This window comes from Rattus norvegicus, chromosome 1 (assembly GCF_036323735.1).
Source record: "Rattus norvegicus strain BN/NHsdMcwi chromosome 1, GRCr8, whole genome shotgun sequence".
In the NCBI taxonomy this organism is placed as follows: Eukaryota; Metazoa; Chordata; class Mammalia; order Rodentia; family Muridae; genus Rattus; species Rattus norvegicus.
Genome location: NC_086019.1, coordinates 44461830 through 44479763, shown reverse-complemented (window position 1 = coordinate 44479763; position 17934 = coordinate 44461830). Strand labels below are relative to the sequence as shown.

The 17934-nt window shown below is 42.0% G+C and overlaps 1 protein-coding gene across 4 annotated transcripts; it reads right to left on the bottom strand.

Moving 5' to 3' along the window:
- Nucleotides 1-1202: 1202 nt before the first annotated feature.
- Vip (vasoactive intestinal peptide) lies at nucleotides 1203-9532 on the bottom strand. Of its 4 annotated transcripts, none has more exons than XM_039078200.2 (7): nucleotides 9152-9532; nucleotides 7794-7910; nucleotides 5849-5971; nucleotides 4864-4968; nucleotides 4388-4516; nucleotides 3489-3567; nucleotides 1203-2011 (listed from the first exon to the last, which is right to left on the bottom strand). In XM_039078200.2, exons 2-6 carry the CDS (start codon nucleotides 7898-7900, stop codon nucleotides 3525-3527), a joined length of 507 nt encoding a protein of 168 aa, XP_038934128.1. In that variant the 5' UTR covers nucleotides 7901-7910; nucleotides 9152-9532; the 3' UTR covers nucleotides 1203-2011; nucleotides 3489-3524. The 4 variants fall into 4 exon arrangements, with proteins under 4 accessions (XP_038934128.1, XP_017444181.1, XP_017444180.1 ...); XM_017588692.3 differs by having other exon boundaries at nucleotides 3489-3570; nucleotides 9152-9493; XM_017588691.3 differs by having other exon boundaries at nucleotides 4388-4519; nucleotides 9152-9466.
- Nucleotides 9533-17934: the final 8402 nt, after the last annotated feature.

The following is a 17934-nucleotide window of genomic DNA, read 5'->3' as shown; positions in this document are numbered from 1 at the left end:
CTGTGACTGCACATGGAGTGGATTCACAGGGACACTGTGAGACCTTGATGCCTCTTTGTTGGTCAAAGTCTTGTCACAAGGATACAACATGTGAAGACACTGTTGACAGCTGTAGTTGTCACTGCTGGCCTAAATATACAGGTGCCTGGTGTGAGGCAGACATAAATGAATGCAGTAGCAACCCCTGCCAATTTTGAGGGGGAATGTGCCGAGCTGTCCTCAGAGGATCAATAGGGACACATTGCAGGCCTACCTTTCTCTTTTAACTACCTTGGAGCCTCAGGCTATTTTTGTATCTGTCAACCTGGATTCATAGATAGGAGCCTAGCATAACTGTCCTCTGAGAGGATCTACGCAGTAGCTGACCGAAACAGATGCAGAGACTCACAGCCAAACATTAGATTAAGCTTGGAAAGTCTTATTTAAGAGTTGGGGGGAAGGTTTGAGGAACCCAGAGGGGATAACAACCTCACAAGAAGACCAACAGAGTCAACTAACCTGGGTCTTTGGAGACTCCCAGAGACTGAACCACTAACCAAAGAGCATACAGTGGCTAGACCTAGCCCTCCCTCCCCCCACATATGCAGCAGATGTGCAGCTTGGTCTTTATGCAGGTCTCTAACAATTGGAGCAAGGGCTTAACCTGCTTCTGTTTCCAGCCTGTGGATCTTGCTACCCCAACTGGACTGTATTGTCGGGCTTCAGTGGGAGAGGATATATCTAGTCCTACAGGGACTTGATGTACCAGGATGGGTTGTTTCCTGGGGAAGGACCTCCCCTTCTCAGAGGGGAAAGAGAGGAGGGATGGTGGGAGAGGTTATGTCAGTGGTGGGGGTCTATCTGGGAGGAGAGGAGGGCTTTGATCAAGATATAAAGTGAATTAATTAATTAACTAATTAATGGAAAACAAACAAACACATAAATAAAAAAGGGTTAGACCCTAGGAGACAAGGAATAGCTCATAGATTGGTTAAATCTGTCAGCTAGAGCTTCGTGTGGTGGAACCATGACAGTCAACTTTACATCTTGCCCTGGACCTTATAGAAGAGAAAAAGCTTCATCTCCCTTAAGTAGCTGTTAATTTAGGATTCACAAATGTGAATTCACCTCAAGCATCATACAAAACCAACTCCAAACCTGTAGGTATAGATGTAAATAAATGTACCACCGGAACTTTCAAAGAATCAGAACAAGGATACACATTTGCAATGATAACCAAAGATCTTTATTCCTGTCTTTAATTTCATACAATCACATTGGAAAAATAGTTGTGTCTACAAATGTACTTTCAGCAAAGGAAGCCAATAAGACAAAATACTGTTGTGAGTGATTACGGAAAGAGTATTTACTACTGGAAATCAAGCACTCCGTTAGGCTTCTAGCTTACACATCCACAGCACAAGCAGGAAGGGGAAGCTCCAGGTTGGAAGTTGAGCTTTTCCTAGCTGAAGCAACTCGAAGAAGCTTTTGGGGATTGCAAATCCTAGTCGGAGAGATGAATCCATGAGAGGTGGAGTCCCTATCACTGGAGGAATACAATTTTGAAAATCCTTTTGTCAAGTATCTCCATTTTCCATATGTTTGGTTTTCCCTTAGATATTTTGCTTTATGTAACACGGCAGCCTATCTGCTTAGCATTCAGACTTGGTCACACTGATTATCTGTTCTGCTCTGTTGAATAGTTAACTGCATGCTATAAATAAGCCCATCAATTTTCCTCGATTGCTACCCTTGCAGAAAGCTTCAGATAATTGCAATTAATCTAGTATCTACCTATCATTAAATATATTTTTTAAAGAATATATAGCATATGAAATTATAAGCCTTTCACGAGCTAAAGATGAATTTTAGAGTGCTAAATATATTTACAATGTAAACATCACAGTTATTACATAAAGGAAACCACAATATTCACAACACATTTTATTTGGTTTTGCTATGGAAGTTGTTTTCTTGAATTAGATATGTAGAACTCATAATGTAATCACTTGGTTGTTTTCCTTCAAGAATTCTAGAAAAAAAGAGAAAGAATTAGTGCTTTAAACAGAAACAATTATTAAATTTGTATTATATTAGTTTCATTCACTCATTTAGTAAACATCAATTTTTTACTTGTCCTCTGATGATATTGTGTCTGGCCGAGTCAAGAGAAAACTTTCCAGAACAATGACTGTCACAAAGGAATGGGAGGGTAAAGAAGTTCTCTACTTAATCATTAATGAAGAAGCAATTGTACATTTCACAAGTGGACTCTATGTAGGAGGGCCTGAAGGATTTCTCTAAGGCCATCCTTCCACAATAAAGATGGGCTCCAGTAAATGACTTTACAGGTCACAAAGAAATCTAGCTTTATATTTTGGTGTCTGCTATATTCTTTATCTGACAGAAACAGTCATTTTACAAAGCAATATTATTTATTTCTTTTGGTATTGGGCATGGAACCCAAGGCTTTTTTGTAAGCCATGCAAGTGCTCTACTACTGAGACCCCAGCCTAGCTTTTATCCTTGAGCCAAGGAATGTCTACATATGATGTTATTGCTTTGGCAAGCTCGTCACCCCATGCTTCCTTCGTAGATAAAGAGATATTTAATCTAATTGATGGACCAAAATACCCCTGTAGATGAGTTCTGAAAACTTGTTTGCTCCTGATAGCACTCTTAAAATCTTAGATGACTACACCAGAAATTAAAGTGAGACTGAGTTGCCTTTGGCCCACACAAAGGGCTAGCTGTTTTCCTTTCTTAGCCAAGGTTGGAATTCTGCCTACTTTCAAGTATTAGAAACCAAGTTCTGCTGGGACCACCCATGCCCACCCATTTTATCTTTTCTTGGTTACTTCCATGCTTAGTGGTTATATCAGAATCTGTCTTCTCCATAGCCCATTGGAGAAAAGTGTACTGACTTTTGACACAGCTGAACAACATTTCCACCTCTTTCTAAGTATTGTGAGTGTGTTCTGATGAAATAATAAAATTGTTAATGCTTGCATGGCTTATGAAAGGTCAAACTTTGACTTTTGTCCCATGAAGTTTGCTATGTTTGAAGGAAACCAAGAATAGCATGACATATCATAGTGTGCTCCTCTGATAGTTCTTCAATCCACCTGAAGAGCTAACAGGCAATCTTTGGACTAAATCTTACGTTAATACAAGCAGCACCACTTGAGTTTCAAAACTAAGACACTTTCCCTCAGGAATGTGACTTTGAATTTCGTGTGGGAGAAGGGTAAATAGACAAGAAGGACCCCACAGAGGCCAAACTCTTTTTGGTGAGCAGTACCTCTGTAAGATGAGAACATGGTGTGTAGCACCGTAAGGTATTCGCTGTGCTGGGCTCTGCCTCAGGTAGAGGTGCTGTGTGGGCTAGGTAATATCTCTTGGTAGACAGAGTAGCTTTAGCCCTATGATGTTTTTACGCACTGACTCACTCCCGCATCTATTCCCATGGTAGTTGTGTGGATACAGTAAGGGTGCACAGGCACACTCACCTCTGATCTTCAGCTCTGCCCAGAGGACCCTTCTCATCATTTCTCTAGCTCTTCAAGGAAGTCTGGAGAATCTCCCTCACTGCTATGGACCAAAAGGAAAATGCATATGTTAAAAATTTCAGCTGAGGAATGTTCCAAGGAAACAATTATAGCACCAGGTCTAGGTGATTATTGATACTCTGCAAGATACCCTGGGGATTAACAATGATCTCTGCAGCTAGTGATTGCCCATGAATTGTTCAAGACCATAGAATCTAAAATCAGCCTTATGGGATTATCATTATCATCTAATGGGCAAGGAGGACACGCTTGTCTGGTTTCAGTTAAATAGAATTAGGCTTAATATTCACCATGCACACAAAGACAACTGGAGGAAGAAGAGATAGCACTGGAGTTCTTATCTCTGTGTCCAATATTTACATATTATACAGACATAGGCTTTTAGAACTAGAACACAGATGCATCGTGGATAAATGAGATAACACACGGTTGTTGGACATAAATATGGTAGGGTTCCCTTGCATGACAAAATCACTAACTGTACTTCATATATTTTAAAAAATGAAAACTTGAATAAACCACTCCCTGCTTCAAAATAGCCATCATTTTAAACTCCGATGACATAGTAAAATCAAACAAAGGAACCTTAAAAAGCAGAGTTTCCAAGTCAGCATCCCTAGAAATACTGTTTTCTAACAGCTTTGGGCTGACATTCGTGCATCAGTATTTTAAAAGTATGTCAGGGGAGCCTGACAGCTAAAACTGAGAATGAGTAAGAAGTTCACACAAAGCACACAAAAGCACATAAGGTGATGGAGAAATAGAAAGGTCTCCAAAGAGAGCTTAACATGTGAAGATCATGTATACAGTTGCACGCCACCGAGTTATCTTCCCCCTACCTCCTCTTCCCATTTAGAATGGAGTTCAAGTATTTCTTCACAGCCATTTGCTTTCTAAGGCGGGTGTAGTTATCTGTGAAGACTGCATCAGAGTGTCGTTTGACCGGCACGGGGTCTTCCGAGATGCTACTGCTAAAGAAAGCAAGAACAGAAATGACACTCGAAACGTCAACAAGAAGTAGGAGACTAATCTACATCTTTTCCTGCTGAGTTTAGCTCAGTTGGACTAGTTGGTAAATGTTTCCCACTTACTTAGGAAAAATATATTTACAGTCAATAAATACCAAAAGCTCTCTCACCCCGGGTGGGTCAGATGTGTTTTATTCAATGACATGCATTATTTTTTTCTAAAAATATGAACATTATCAAACAGTTGTGAGCCTCAAGTAAGGAAAATAAAATTCTAGAAAGAAAAATAAAATTTGGCGATGGAGTGTTTGTTTAAAAAAAGAAACCGAATGACAAGTACTCGTTACCTGATTCGTTTGCCAATGAGTGACTCAAGGTATTTTTTGGCAGAAATCTGACCCAGAAGTCTACTGTAGTCGCTGGTGAAAACTCCATCAGCATGCCTGGCATTTCTAAGGCAAGGGGGCAAAGACAATGATTTCCTGGTAACATTTCCTCTTAGAGACAACCTAGCTTTTGAATGACAAAGAAGTCTGCTCACAAAACTTAAGCCCAAAGGATGCTCCCTGACACCATAGCAAGAGGAAACTAGTCACTTGGAGCACGATATAAGCTATATGTCTCTAGCCCAACATTTTGGGGGAAAATGGGCTGTTTTAGATATGTACTTTAGTTTTGTTCCCTGGTAGGATATTTAAAATGATTTTTTCTAATAAATATTGAACTAAAATTAATTTATAGTTTTTATGTATTTGTATAGTTTTGTGCTACCTTAAATAAAAAATAATGCAATGAAAAAAATGTGTTAATTTGGTCAAACTCATCAGTATTCTAGGCCTTTTGTTATTCTTTTCCATCAAAATAATGGGGGAACAAATCTATCGCAGTAGAGAAGATCTGAGGGCTCCTGGTGAACCTCGTAAGTACATGGGAAAGCTTTGTATTCTTGGTCTTCAGTGGGACATATGGTCTGTTTGGCAACACTATGCTAGACAAGCAGTTGCAGGAGTGGGCAGCACTGTTGGATCCCTGGATTCTTATAAGGGGGGATCTTTCCTTTGTATCTGTTCCCTCATGGAATCCCAACTGCTTCAGTCTGAGCTGCGATTTGTCTAATCTGGGCCACTGAAGTGATGCTCAAAAGATGTAGATAAGTAACATTATTTTTCCCTGCTTTGTAACAACCTTTCCACATGGCTATCTGAAACAGTTGCTAGAGATATTAACCAGACTGAGAAGTGTCCTTAAAAAGCTATCCCTTTAAAAGATAAAACTAGAATGTTTCATCTTTTCAGATATGTTTCCTAAGTAGGTAAACAAGAGTGAATTTACCTGGACACATCATAATAGGGCGTGTCATTCTCCGCTAAGGCATTCTGCAAGATGTCAGAGTCTGCTTTTAAAGAGACTTGATCAGGGTCACCTGCTCCTTCGAACTGCAGCCTGTCATCCAACCTATTAAGGTAAAAGAAAAACCCACTAGAAATGCCATACAGTTCTTTTCTCAAATGTGGTGTTTATGGTCTGGCAGCTACTTGAAACAGGAGAACAAACTATTGGAACATATCCGTTTGCAAGATAAGGTTAGGATAATTTGACTCCATGGTTTCCACGTTTAATGAGGATATAAGTAGTAATTTTGTGCAAGCTCACAAAAATGATGTCATTCAACTTGTATAAGCCTTCTAAACCAAGCATAATTTCTACTTAATTCAATTCGAGCCAAGCTATAAGCAAAGCACATTGTCCCGGTGCACTTCACTATGTCTACTTGTGAAGTAGCATTAAGAGATGGAATGATTTATACAAGGTATAAACATACAAAAAGCAAATACAAATACAAAGCTTGGTTCTTATTCACTTGGTTCTTATTGGTGATATTCAATATCCACTGTCAAAATACAAGACAGAAGAAGCAGTGTGCAACCTGCTTATCTCTTTCTAGTTCCCTAACGTCATCACAAAGCTGTACATCAGCATGATATATTTCTTTTTATTGATCAATCCAACAGACATGCACATTTGAGAATGGTTATTCCAATATAGTGAATTTAAGGAGTCCCTCTAGCTCCTCATATTGTGTGTATGAGCATGTTCTGGCTAGAAATATATGATGCTGTACTGCAAAAAAATTTCATTTATGATATATGGATTATAATGTATTTGTGAATGCATGTGTATTTTTATTGCTATTGCTCTGTTAAAAGTGTGTGTGTGTGTGTGTGTGTGTGTGTGTGTGTGTGTAACATTGGGGTGACTTCTGAGGAATGTCCACTCTAGGGCACTTTGGTATGTCTGTGTGATGATGTAAAAGTGGCCATCCATGGGCTGAGGTTGAGCAGTCAGTATGAATTCTAGCATTCCTGTGACTTGTTCATGTGCTGAGACACAAGTACTGAGACTCTGGTTGTCATAGCATGAAATGGATAGGGATTGCGTGTTATATAATTTCAGAGAGAGCATTAGTACTGAGAGACTACCCACCCTGCTGAGCATAAAGAAAAGGCAAACAATCAAAGACATGATGATTTTCCTTTAGGTAACAGTGATCTTGTAGACTAGAAAACTTAAGTATGGACTGACTATTAACATTCGTCTATCTTATTTTAGGTTAAGTTGAGCTATAGCATGCTTTATACATGTGAAGCATAAACTTTATTGTATCAAATGGTAAAACTAAGAAAATTTTGGTTCAAATAGAGAATAGCATGAGGAATGTATTCATACTTCATGATCCTTAATATTGACAGCATCAGTCTTCCTAGACCAATTACTGTTCAACAGAACTCCATGTGTGTATATCTCGTTAACAAAGTATTAATATCATAATAATTTTTATTAACTATAAATTTAAGTGAAGGTGGCAAGTAAACAGCTATTTTTCTACCAAAAACAGAACTGACCTGAGATGAAAATACCTCAGTTAGAAATGGGTGCACAGGGTTGGGGATTTAGCTCAGTGGTAGAGCGCTTGCCTAGCAAGCGCAAGGCCCTGGGTTCGGTCCCCAGCTCCGAAAAAAAGAAAAGGAAAAAAAAAAAGAAATGGGTGCACAAAGCCGGCCGTGATGCTGTGCTGTGAGTACTGGAGGTGAATTCCAGAGGCCAGAATAGCTTTTTTTTTTATTTTGGTTGGAAATAAATTTGCTGACCACCACAACCAAAGTATTGAAATTTAAAGTATTGTAAACTCTCATGTGGGAATTCTCATTCAGATGAACGGGGAATGCTTGCCTACTTATCTGACTTGAGAGCACACTCTTCCCAGAATAAAACTTACCTCACTGAAGAAGGTGGCCCATAGAGAGGCCAGGCCAGCGACTGTGAGAACAGCACACTGAAGAGTGTCAGGATCGCCAGGAACTGAGGCTTGCTTCTGGATTCCATCTCGGTGCCTCTGAAAAGAGAGAGGATGCTGCCATTCCCAGCCACACTTGGCAACATTCGGGAGGGTCTAGCAATGTTGCCAAGGGCTCTTGCAGATTTGAGGAAAGAATCAAAGCATAAGATTAGTTGTAAAATGGTGTTAGTTCTCTAGCACTAGCTTGGAATTGGGATCCATCCCCAGGGTGAAGGCATTTGAACACCGGCTCAGCTCCCTTTTGCCTTGGCCTCTGCAGGCACTCGGTTGACTTTACCATCTACCCAAGGCCACACTTCTGTTGTGCTGGAGGCAGAGCAGCTAGCTTTAGACTCAGTGTTTTGACCACAGAGTTGTCATAGCTTAAATTTTTTTCTGTTGAAGGAAAGAGCTTCAAGGAATTTGTTGAGTCCTCCCCCCCCCCGTTTAAACTATAATATTGGATTGATGTAAAACTGTGGTGTTACCCACTTAATTTTTCTTCTAGCCAATTATATCTAAAGTTCACATGTTCATATATACACACAGAGATATAAAGTATAAGTTTGTGTCGTTAAGGAAAAAACATTGCGTACTCAACTACATTTCAAATCTTTTTCCCTCTGTATTCACTATAGATATCACTGAGAACTGTTTCTTCAAGCCAAGGTCCAAGCAAATTAATTCAAGGATAAAAGCTAACGCCCTCAGAGTCACTTGGCATTGGTACAAGTTTTTCCAGGAAATCAATTTATATGCATTTCTCTTAGAGCCCATGCATCTTGCACTTGACCCATCCTCATGTTCTATTTCTAAACACTTTCCAGCTAGCACCCAGGTGTTTGAGGGCTCTGTCTCTTGTTACCAAAAAAGTCACAGCACTTAAAAATCAAATGGCAAAGAAAGTTTGATCTGTGTAAAAACAGAAAGAAAAGCTCTTTAAACACAAATTGGAAACCCCGAAAACAAATGCAGCAAGCTGAAATATTTGCTCAAAATCCTACACACAAGCAAACTGGTCTTACTTCAGTTTTAGAAGGCAATATTTAGTGAAGGGTTAAACAGGACTAAGAATCCTCTAAGCAGTTGGGTTCATAAGAGAGAAATTGAGGCTTTTCTATCTTCAAGCAATAGGTTGTGACTATTTTATTTGGCTATTGCAGAAGACGAACACTGTAAAATACTTTGTAAGAAGAAAAATTAAAACAAAATAAAACAAAACAAACAAACAAACAAAACCCTCCTATTCAAAGTCCCGAAGGCGAAGAGGAAATGAAGAAGAGTAAGATTTTACTCACCCTTGGGTCTTTCCTTCTGGCAGGACCGTCTCTCCGGCGCGGGGGAGCTGTCTGGGGTGCTGAAGTTCTGCTTGGGAGAAGGCTCCACGGAGTCTGCCCCTGGTCCTGGGGAAAGGTTGGCAGTAGCCGCTAGTGCTCTGCACTACAACCTGACCAGCATCTCAAAGTTCCTCATTTTATAGGGCTTGTGCTTAGGGCTGAGCAATCAGAAGGCTCCTCGAAAGACGTCACAGTGGTGATCCCATGGGATGAACAGGTCTTGAAGTTCTTATTAAATTGTCATCATGCCTGATTTATATACATTTATAGCAAACAAGTTCAAGAGAGAGGAAATGTACTTTTTTTTTTAACAAAAAGTACTGAGCTGGGTGTGTGATGCTTTAATCTTTACTTAGTTGTGATGAACTGGAAGACGATTACGTTACAGACAGGGCCCAGTGATTCCTGAGAAAATAAGGACTTTCTTCAGGAACGAATGCAGAAAACTCGTGTTTGTTGTGCTTTGAGAATAATTCCTCTTTTCCCCAAGGTGTCAATTTCTTTAATGCTTTTTTATCTTTATGCTGCTTATGCAGATCCCAATTAAAGTTTTCTTGGAACCTATTTTAATTTTAAAAGCAACCATAAATGATTTTGCATCTTTCTGTTATTACATTTCTTTTTTGTTGAGGCTAATTCGCAGTGACAGAGGTCCCATTAAATGTCTAAGATGCTATAACATGCACACTGTTGTGTAAGCCATAGCACTACCTCCCTTCCACACTTTGTTTAAAATAGTGTAATTCCCACTCCTTTTCTTCACACACTATATCAAATGTTCCAAAAATAAATAATGATCAGACTGTATACTCCGGGGACTGAATCTCTCTTTCTCTTCAAAGGCATTCTCCTCATTTTATTTCTTTGTATAATGTTGAATCACTGTGTTTGCCCTCAAAACTCACCCTACTTCAGAGTTTGAACATCCTCAACTCAATCGCTTTACATAAAGGTGATTTCAAAGGGTCAGATAAAAGACCTTTGAAGAGTCTGTGAAGGATGCTTGATTTCTTTTTGTTGATTTTACCCTCAGAGCAGCCTGACATACATTTAATTGGGACTTAATGTCAAAATGCAGCTATCATAAGAGTGCCATGGCAAAACAAAGACACTGCCCTTTCGTTTTAAAGTCCCGGTGTGTATGTGTGTGTGTTCTATTACGTATCTCTTCAGGGAAATATAGCTCTCAGTCTCCTTTACTCTCTTCTCCTCTAAGATTTCAGTATCTCCTTGTTGCACTGAGGACAGGCCAATGCAGCGAGCGTTATCTTGCTAGGGCTTAATCATATTCTCTAATCCAGTTACAAGAAAAATTAAACGAATTAAATTTCAAAATGTCTGGAATTTTGTTGTCCAGCTGACAGGTCTGACTTAAGCCAGAGTTCCTGTGGCTTAATTCCAGGAAATCTTTTTTTCTTAACCAATTGTTACAAAGTAGAGGTTAAAATGATTTTCATATGGATTTTCTTTTTTTATCTTGAGATCATTGTTACCAAATCCTTGGTGAAACGATTTCATTTAAGAGTGGTACCTGGAAATAAATAGATTAGGGATCACAGAGGACTCCAGGATGAGAAGCAAAAAAAAAAAAAAAAAAAAAAATCACATCAAGGCTTCTCATATGTTGGTCTAAGGAAGCATTCGGTGTTTGTGAAGAGTAACTGTGATATATTTCCACAATAATAAAAACTGTTTCTCCCATCATCACAATAAAACAAAATAATAAAGAGAATTTAACCTTATTTTTACCTATTGACAAAAATAGACTAAACCAAAGTTAGTTCTTGCTACAAAGTGAAATAGGACATAAACTCATAGAATCACAGCACCATCTGCAGTTCAAAGTCATGACTTGCAGATTTTCAAAAGAAACACGTTTCTTTTTTGTTTAAAGGAACAGGGAGAAAACCTAAGATCCATTGACCAGCTAATATAGATTATTTTTTCTTATGTTAACCATAAGGAAAATAACTATATTGAATTTGCCATGAATAATCTATTATTATAATACCCAGTAAACAAACCCAAATTTACTGTTTAGCTCCGCCTCTTCCTTACCTTTGAATACCTTCACCTTTCCACAGTCTTGTCAAATGCTTTCCCTATGCAGGCAAGCCTTCTCAGCACGCCATAGAAAACCCTCACCCACCTGCACGGCAAAGGCCATCTATCCCTGTTCCTAATGAATAAGCTGGTGCCTGCAGTAGCTTCTGTATCACTCCCATGTTTAGTAATGGTGATGAGGCTGGAATCCAGTTTCCTGAGGGTATGTCTTTTCCTGAAGAGCTGGCCCTATTCTGAAATCTTCACCAACACTGGGGGCCAACACGCCAGGTAAGCAAAGAGCTTGTAAAGATAGCAGCATCTCCTTCCGACTTCTTACCCAAAGAACCAGAAGCAATGGCAGAAAACTGTCACTCTGTAAACTAAAGGGAGGTCATGTGGAAGTGCCTCTGAGGCTAAGGCAGAGATCCATGTTCACTCTTGCTTTCTTCCTCTGAAGGGCTACGTGAGCACCATGGTCACCAGGGGGAATGGAACCTCTGTGTTGTCCTATGCCTGTGTCACTGACACCTGGGTCTGTATAATGCCCCTGCACTCAGACTCAGCTGGAAGACATTATAATCGTTGACACCCTAGGAAGCCAGAGGACTGAGGCCTATGTCTAGGACCAAGTAGACTCACACCCTTGCCTTTTACATCTCTCAAGTTGAAAGGGACATTTTATGCCTTCAAACGATCAAAAGCATAAATGTATTTGGGACACATAAAATTATATACAATGTAAGCATTCATCTTCTTAATTTGCTGATTGGAACATGGAAATGTTTTTCACATACATCTATGATGTGACTTCTTTTGAACTACAACGAATAACCTGAAACCTCCAAATCCTGATTTTCCCCCCGATCTTTCATTAAATAAAACTTCTTGGGCCTAGGGAGTCAACTCAGCAGTTAAAAGCACTGGCTGCTTCTCCACAGAATCCAGGCTTAGTTTCCACGCCCACACGACAAGGATATATTTGTACTTGCTTTTTCCTCCTTATTGCATTATTGTGATGTTTTGACATATATGTGAGCTAATGTTTTGACATGTGTACGCACTGTGTAGACTTCAGTTCGATCACCTTAAATATTTATTATTCATTTATGGCGAAGATGTTCAAAGCAATTTCTTTCTGATATTGTCTGCCTGTCATTTGCCGCGGCATGGATACAAATATAAGTTATTATATTAAATGACACAGGCAAGGCACAGAAAGACAAGAGGCACATAACCTCACATGAGAGATCTAAGAGGTGATGTCATGGAAGTTGATTAGGACTATCACCAGAAGCTGAGGGCTCTGGAACGGGGGAGACTGGGGGGCAGTTGACCACTGGGTATTAAGACACAGATTAGAAGGTCCAGATTTAGAGTCATGCCCCATGATCAGTTCCCATCCCGTCCCATCTGCTACTCAGCATTTCCTCCATGTCATGTGCTTTCTACCACGAGCCCCAGAACACCAAACCAACCAACTAGGGATTAAAACCCATAGCATCATGAGCCAAAAACAAATCTTCCCTTTGTGTAAATTGATTATTTCAACTCTTTGAAGTTTGAGTAACTAACTAAAGAATTTGAGTAACCAATCCTTTTTGTTTGTAATTGTAATTCTTTTATCTTTGGCAATTTGAATGTCTCTTCAGAATTCTTTTCTTTTTTTTTTTCCCGGAGCTGGGGACGGAACCCAGGGCCTTGTGCTTGCTAGGCAAGTGCTCTACCACTGAGCTAAATCCCCAACCCTCTTCAGAATTCTTATATTCTGGCCATATTAGTGATGCGGTGAAAACAGTGTACATTAACAGTTAATTTTCTCTTTAAGTTGTGCTATTAGAATTAATTTAGAGTTCTAACGTTCATTCATGAATGTGATGGCTCATTTTGTCATCTTGATCCACTCAGAAAGTAGTGGGGGCTTTACTGAAGCACAGCTTTTGGTATATTTGTGAGCGTGTTTTGAGGGGGGTTTAACTGAGGAGAGAAAACCCACCCAAAATGTGGGTTTTCAACACCATCTCCTGGCAAAGGATAAGTAAGTTAAGTATCAGACTTCATCCCTCTGTCTTCTTGCTGACTGCAGACGGAATATGCCCAACCGTCTCATGGTCAGGATGCTATGCTTTCCCTGTCGTGATGGACGGTGAGTCGGAATAAACATTAGGTTGATTATTTTTAGGTTTTCTGTCACAGGGCTGAGAAAAGTAGCTAATTTAATTAATTGTGAGCAACTGGAAACACGGTGATTTCAGGGACACGGCTGCAGACAACCTCTCCCTGACTCTAAACCATCACTACCCATCTTCCTCAGTGATGCTTGGACTCCTACAAAGATTATTCATTTCAGAATCCCCTTGGTTTAAACTTACATGAGAATGTCTGTGCTGTGAATTCTGTGAATCACTGATATAACATTAAAGTTGCTTAACAGAAACTCTTCTGAAAGTGGATTTGAGAAAAGAGGACGCTGTAGAGAAGTCACCGCTTCGTGGAGCTGTAAGAGGTGAGAGTTTAAAGAGGAATAATAATTCAGATAAATATAATATTTCTTATAATTAAAAAACCAAACTTGATTACCTTCACAGCCATTATTCCCTCTCACTCCACACCACATCCTGAGTAGTCAGTCCTTAACCCAGTGCTCTCCTAGGTTTACTGAGCTATGAAGTTGGAAACAGTTATGTCTAGTGGCTGGCTTGAAATTTCTGCCATCAACTGTTAAGGTAGACGGGCTCTGTGCACCCGTCCTGCACAGAAGAAGAACTGGTGGGGTGGCACCTTTATGCTCTGGGGCTGGTGGGAATTGAGGGTCAGGGTGAGGACTAGACAGTAGACACCTACTGTCTTCTAAGCTTGAGACTGAACAGTAGAGGGCAGGATGGCTTCATTTTGTATCTAGAGTCCGTAAGACACAGCAAGGCAGTTAGAAACAGTAATGGATAGGAAAGGGAGTGAAGGCAAACCATGAAATGGCAACACTTTAGTCTGAACATGACTGAATTTGCACATGAATTATAGGAGTAATGGGATTACACTTTGTGTGGAAGCAGAGTCTGAACAAAGGCTTTAATGCTACCTGAGCTGTGAATATTTATCCTGCTATTTGGCAGTAGTTAAGAGGAGCCTTCCAGGACTCTATGTCACACTTAGTATCAAACCCAGCTTAAAAGAAACAGAAACCTGGTGACAGAGCTGATCCTGGGGTGGGTTTCCCTTGTCATGTGTTCTGGTCCGTCTTTGGCGGTTCTAGCCAATCTCTAGTATTGACATCAGTGCCGTCCTTAGACAAATCTTTAAAGCCTTCTGCACAGAAACATGGAGAAAGGCCATTTCAGCTCCCAGGAAGCTGTCAGAATGGTGAACAACTGATTTTTGAAGCTTGTGGTTGAAACATAAATAAATGAGAATCCCATTCCGGCCCCCGATGTCACCAAAGTTCCTTTCGGAGAGGAGGCTGGACTCACTGCTGATACATGTCCAGAGGAAAGGTCAGCGTGCTGTCAGAAGCTCCACACGAGATCATGACGGGGAACTTGCCAGGCATGGAGTAACTCTAGGCAAGGAGACCCAAGGCAAACACAGAAGCGTATTTCCCCAGCTCCTGTCACTTGTCTCTCAGGAAAGATGCTCTGAACTTCTAGGAAGCAGCATGCTGTAGCTATTTGATCAACCCATCCCATCTTAATCCCCATTCTAATAGCCTGTATCTGAATCAGTTCATGGCAGCTCTTAGTCAAGGAGACCAGTGTCCTCATCCTAACTCATAAAACCAGAGTTTTAATTAGAGAAAAAAATTAAGATGCTACTGTTTTGAAAAGTTATAGCAACTCCACATCCAAAAGGTGTGGCTGGCCTCACATGGAGTCTCCTAGTGAACAACCCACTGAACAGAGAGCATGCTGTAACAACAGCTGTGATAGGGTCTGTGCAGGAGAGATATGGCAACATTGCTGATTGACCACTAGGGTAGTTCCCCCACCCTCCCAGCTACCAGAAGATGCTGCCCAGTAATTAGAATACTTGAACTCTGGAACTGGCATGTGGGAGGAGAATCAACCACTTGGAAAGTTGTGGTACCCCTTCCTGCAAAAGTGGACTGCAGCTTGGAGATCTTGCTAAGGCTAAGGAGTTCTCTTCCCCCCCCCCGGGGGGGCACCGTGAGCATTCTATTCCAGTTAAGTCTCACGTTATTGGTGTTCTCTCTTTCCATTCTTGTTTAGAAAGTGGACAAATCCCAAAGCCACATCCTGAAAAATGGATGAAATACAGGGACTCGGATACCTGAGGAATGATGGTCTGCCCCTTTTACGGGGTATGCGCCAGTCTATGGAGTCTCAAATTAATAGGAGTCTGGAAGGGGAGGAACAGAGTGCACCAGTTTGAGCCCAAATGGCAAATTACAAGAGAGCCCCAACACAACAGACTATGTTTAACCTACGGTTTCCATTCACATGTTCCTTGACCTGTTAGAAAGTTACTCACAAATCACTACATATGCTAATGGCAGAATGTATGGATGTGGTAAAACATTGCCTAGATCTCTACTGCTTCATAACTAAGTATTAATACTTGGAATATCAGTAGCTTGTCTCGGCATTGTTTAACACATCTAGGGAAAAAGAATCAACTCTTTCAAGGTCGTGCTTCCTTATCCAAGGGAGTGGAGCCTATGACTCATAACCAACTTGGCTCAGCTCAGACCATCTCTGGAAAGTCAACATGGTTCCAGAATTTCCCATGGCATCAGCTGAGGCTTTTATAAAAAGCTTTCATGGTTCTGTTTCTCTTCTACCCAGTGTGGCTTTCTTTGCAACCTGAAAAGTTTGTGTATTCATTCCTGTCCTGGTAAGCTTCAAACTGTCAACTTGGTGTAGCTTAGAGTGATCTGAGAAGAGAGCTTTGATCGAGGATTTGAGTTGCTCTTAGACCATATGCCTGTCTGTCTGTCTGTCTGTCTGTCTGTCTGTCTGTCTGTCTCTCTCTCTCTCTCTCTCTCTCTCTCTCTCTCTCTCTCTCTCTCTGGTCCATAGTAGGCAATATTCTTTCCTCTGGCTAATAGCCTTGAACTGTGTAAAAAAGGAAGCTGAGTAGATGCTGACCTGTAAGTCGGCTAGCAAGTGGCACCCGTGTTCCTTGCTGTAACTCCTTGCTATGAAATCGTTCACTGGTCAGAAGCAATGTCTGTGTGGAATAAAGCAAGTTCCTGACTTGGTGTCCCTTGGTGACAGACCATGACCTGAAACTGTAAAATGAAATAAACCCCCTCCTACTTTAAGCCGATTTTGATCATGTTATTTGTCACAGTGACAGATAAAACCAGAACAACCTTTCTCCCAGAAAATTGCCTGCATTGAATCTTCACCTTGGAACCTCACCACTTAAACTGCTCTCAGCCCCTTACCCTGTGATAGTTAGCACTGCTGCCGGCCCCCTACCCTGTGATAGTTAGCACTGCTGCCGGCCCCCTACCCTGTGATAGTTAGCACTGCTGCCGGCCCCCTACCCTGTGATAGTTAGCACTGCTGCCGGCCCCCTACCCTGTGATAGTTAGCACTGCTGCCGGCCCCCTACCCTGTGATAGTTAGCACTGCTGCCGGCCCCTTACCCTGTGATAGTTAGCACTGCTGCCGGCCCCCTACCCTGTGATAGTTAGCACTGCTGCCGGCCCCCTACCCTGTGATAGTTAGCACTGCTGCCGGCCCCCTGCCCTGTGATAGTTAGCATTGTTGCCAGCCCCCTGCCCTGTGATAGTTAGCACTGCTGCCGGCCCCCTGCCCTGTGATAGTTAGCACTGCTGCCGGCCCCCTGCCCTGTGATAGTTAGCACTGCTGCCGGCCCCTACCCTGTGATAGTTAGCACTGCTGCCGGCCCCCTACCCTGTGATAGTTAGCACTGCTGCCGGCCCCCTGCCCTGTGATAGTTAGCACTGCTGCCGGCCCCTACCCTGTGATAGTTAGCACTGCTGCCGGCCCCTTACCCTGTGATAGTTAGCACTGCTGCCGGCCCCTTACCCTGTGATAGTTAGCACTGCTGCCGGCCCCCTACCCTGTGATAGTTAGCACTGCTGCCGGCCCCCTGCCCTGTGATAGTTAGCACTGCTGCCGGCCCCCTACCCTGTGATAGTTAGCACTGCTGCCGGCCCCCTACCCTGTGATAGTTAGCACTGTTGCCAGCCCCCTACCCTGTGATAGTTAGCACTGTTGCCAGCCCCTTACCCTGTGATAGTTAGCACTGCTGCCGGCCCCCTACCCTGTGATAGTTAGCACTGCTGCCGGCCCCCTGCCCTGTGATAGTTAGCACTGCTGCCGGCCCCTTACCCTGTGATAGTTAGCACTGCTGCCGGCCCCCTACCCTGTGATAGTTAGCACTGCTGCCGGCCCCTACCCTGTGATAGTTAGCACTGCTGCCGGCCCCCTACCCTGTGATAGTTAGCACTGCTGCCGGCCCCTTACCCTGTGATAGTTAGCACTGCTGCCGGCCCCTTACCCTGTGATAGTTAGCACTGCTGCCGGCCCCCTACCCTGTGATAGTTAGCACTGCTGCCGGCCCCCTACCCTGTGATAGTTAGCACTGCTGCCGGCCCCTACCCTGTGATAGTTAGCACTGCTGCCGGCCCCTACCCTGTGATAGTTAGCACTGCTCCGGCCCCTTACCCTGTGATAGTTAGCACTGCTGCCGGCCCCTACCCTGTGACAGTT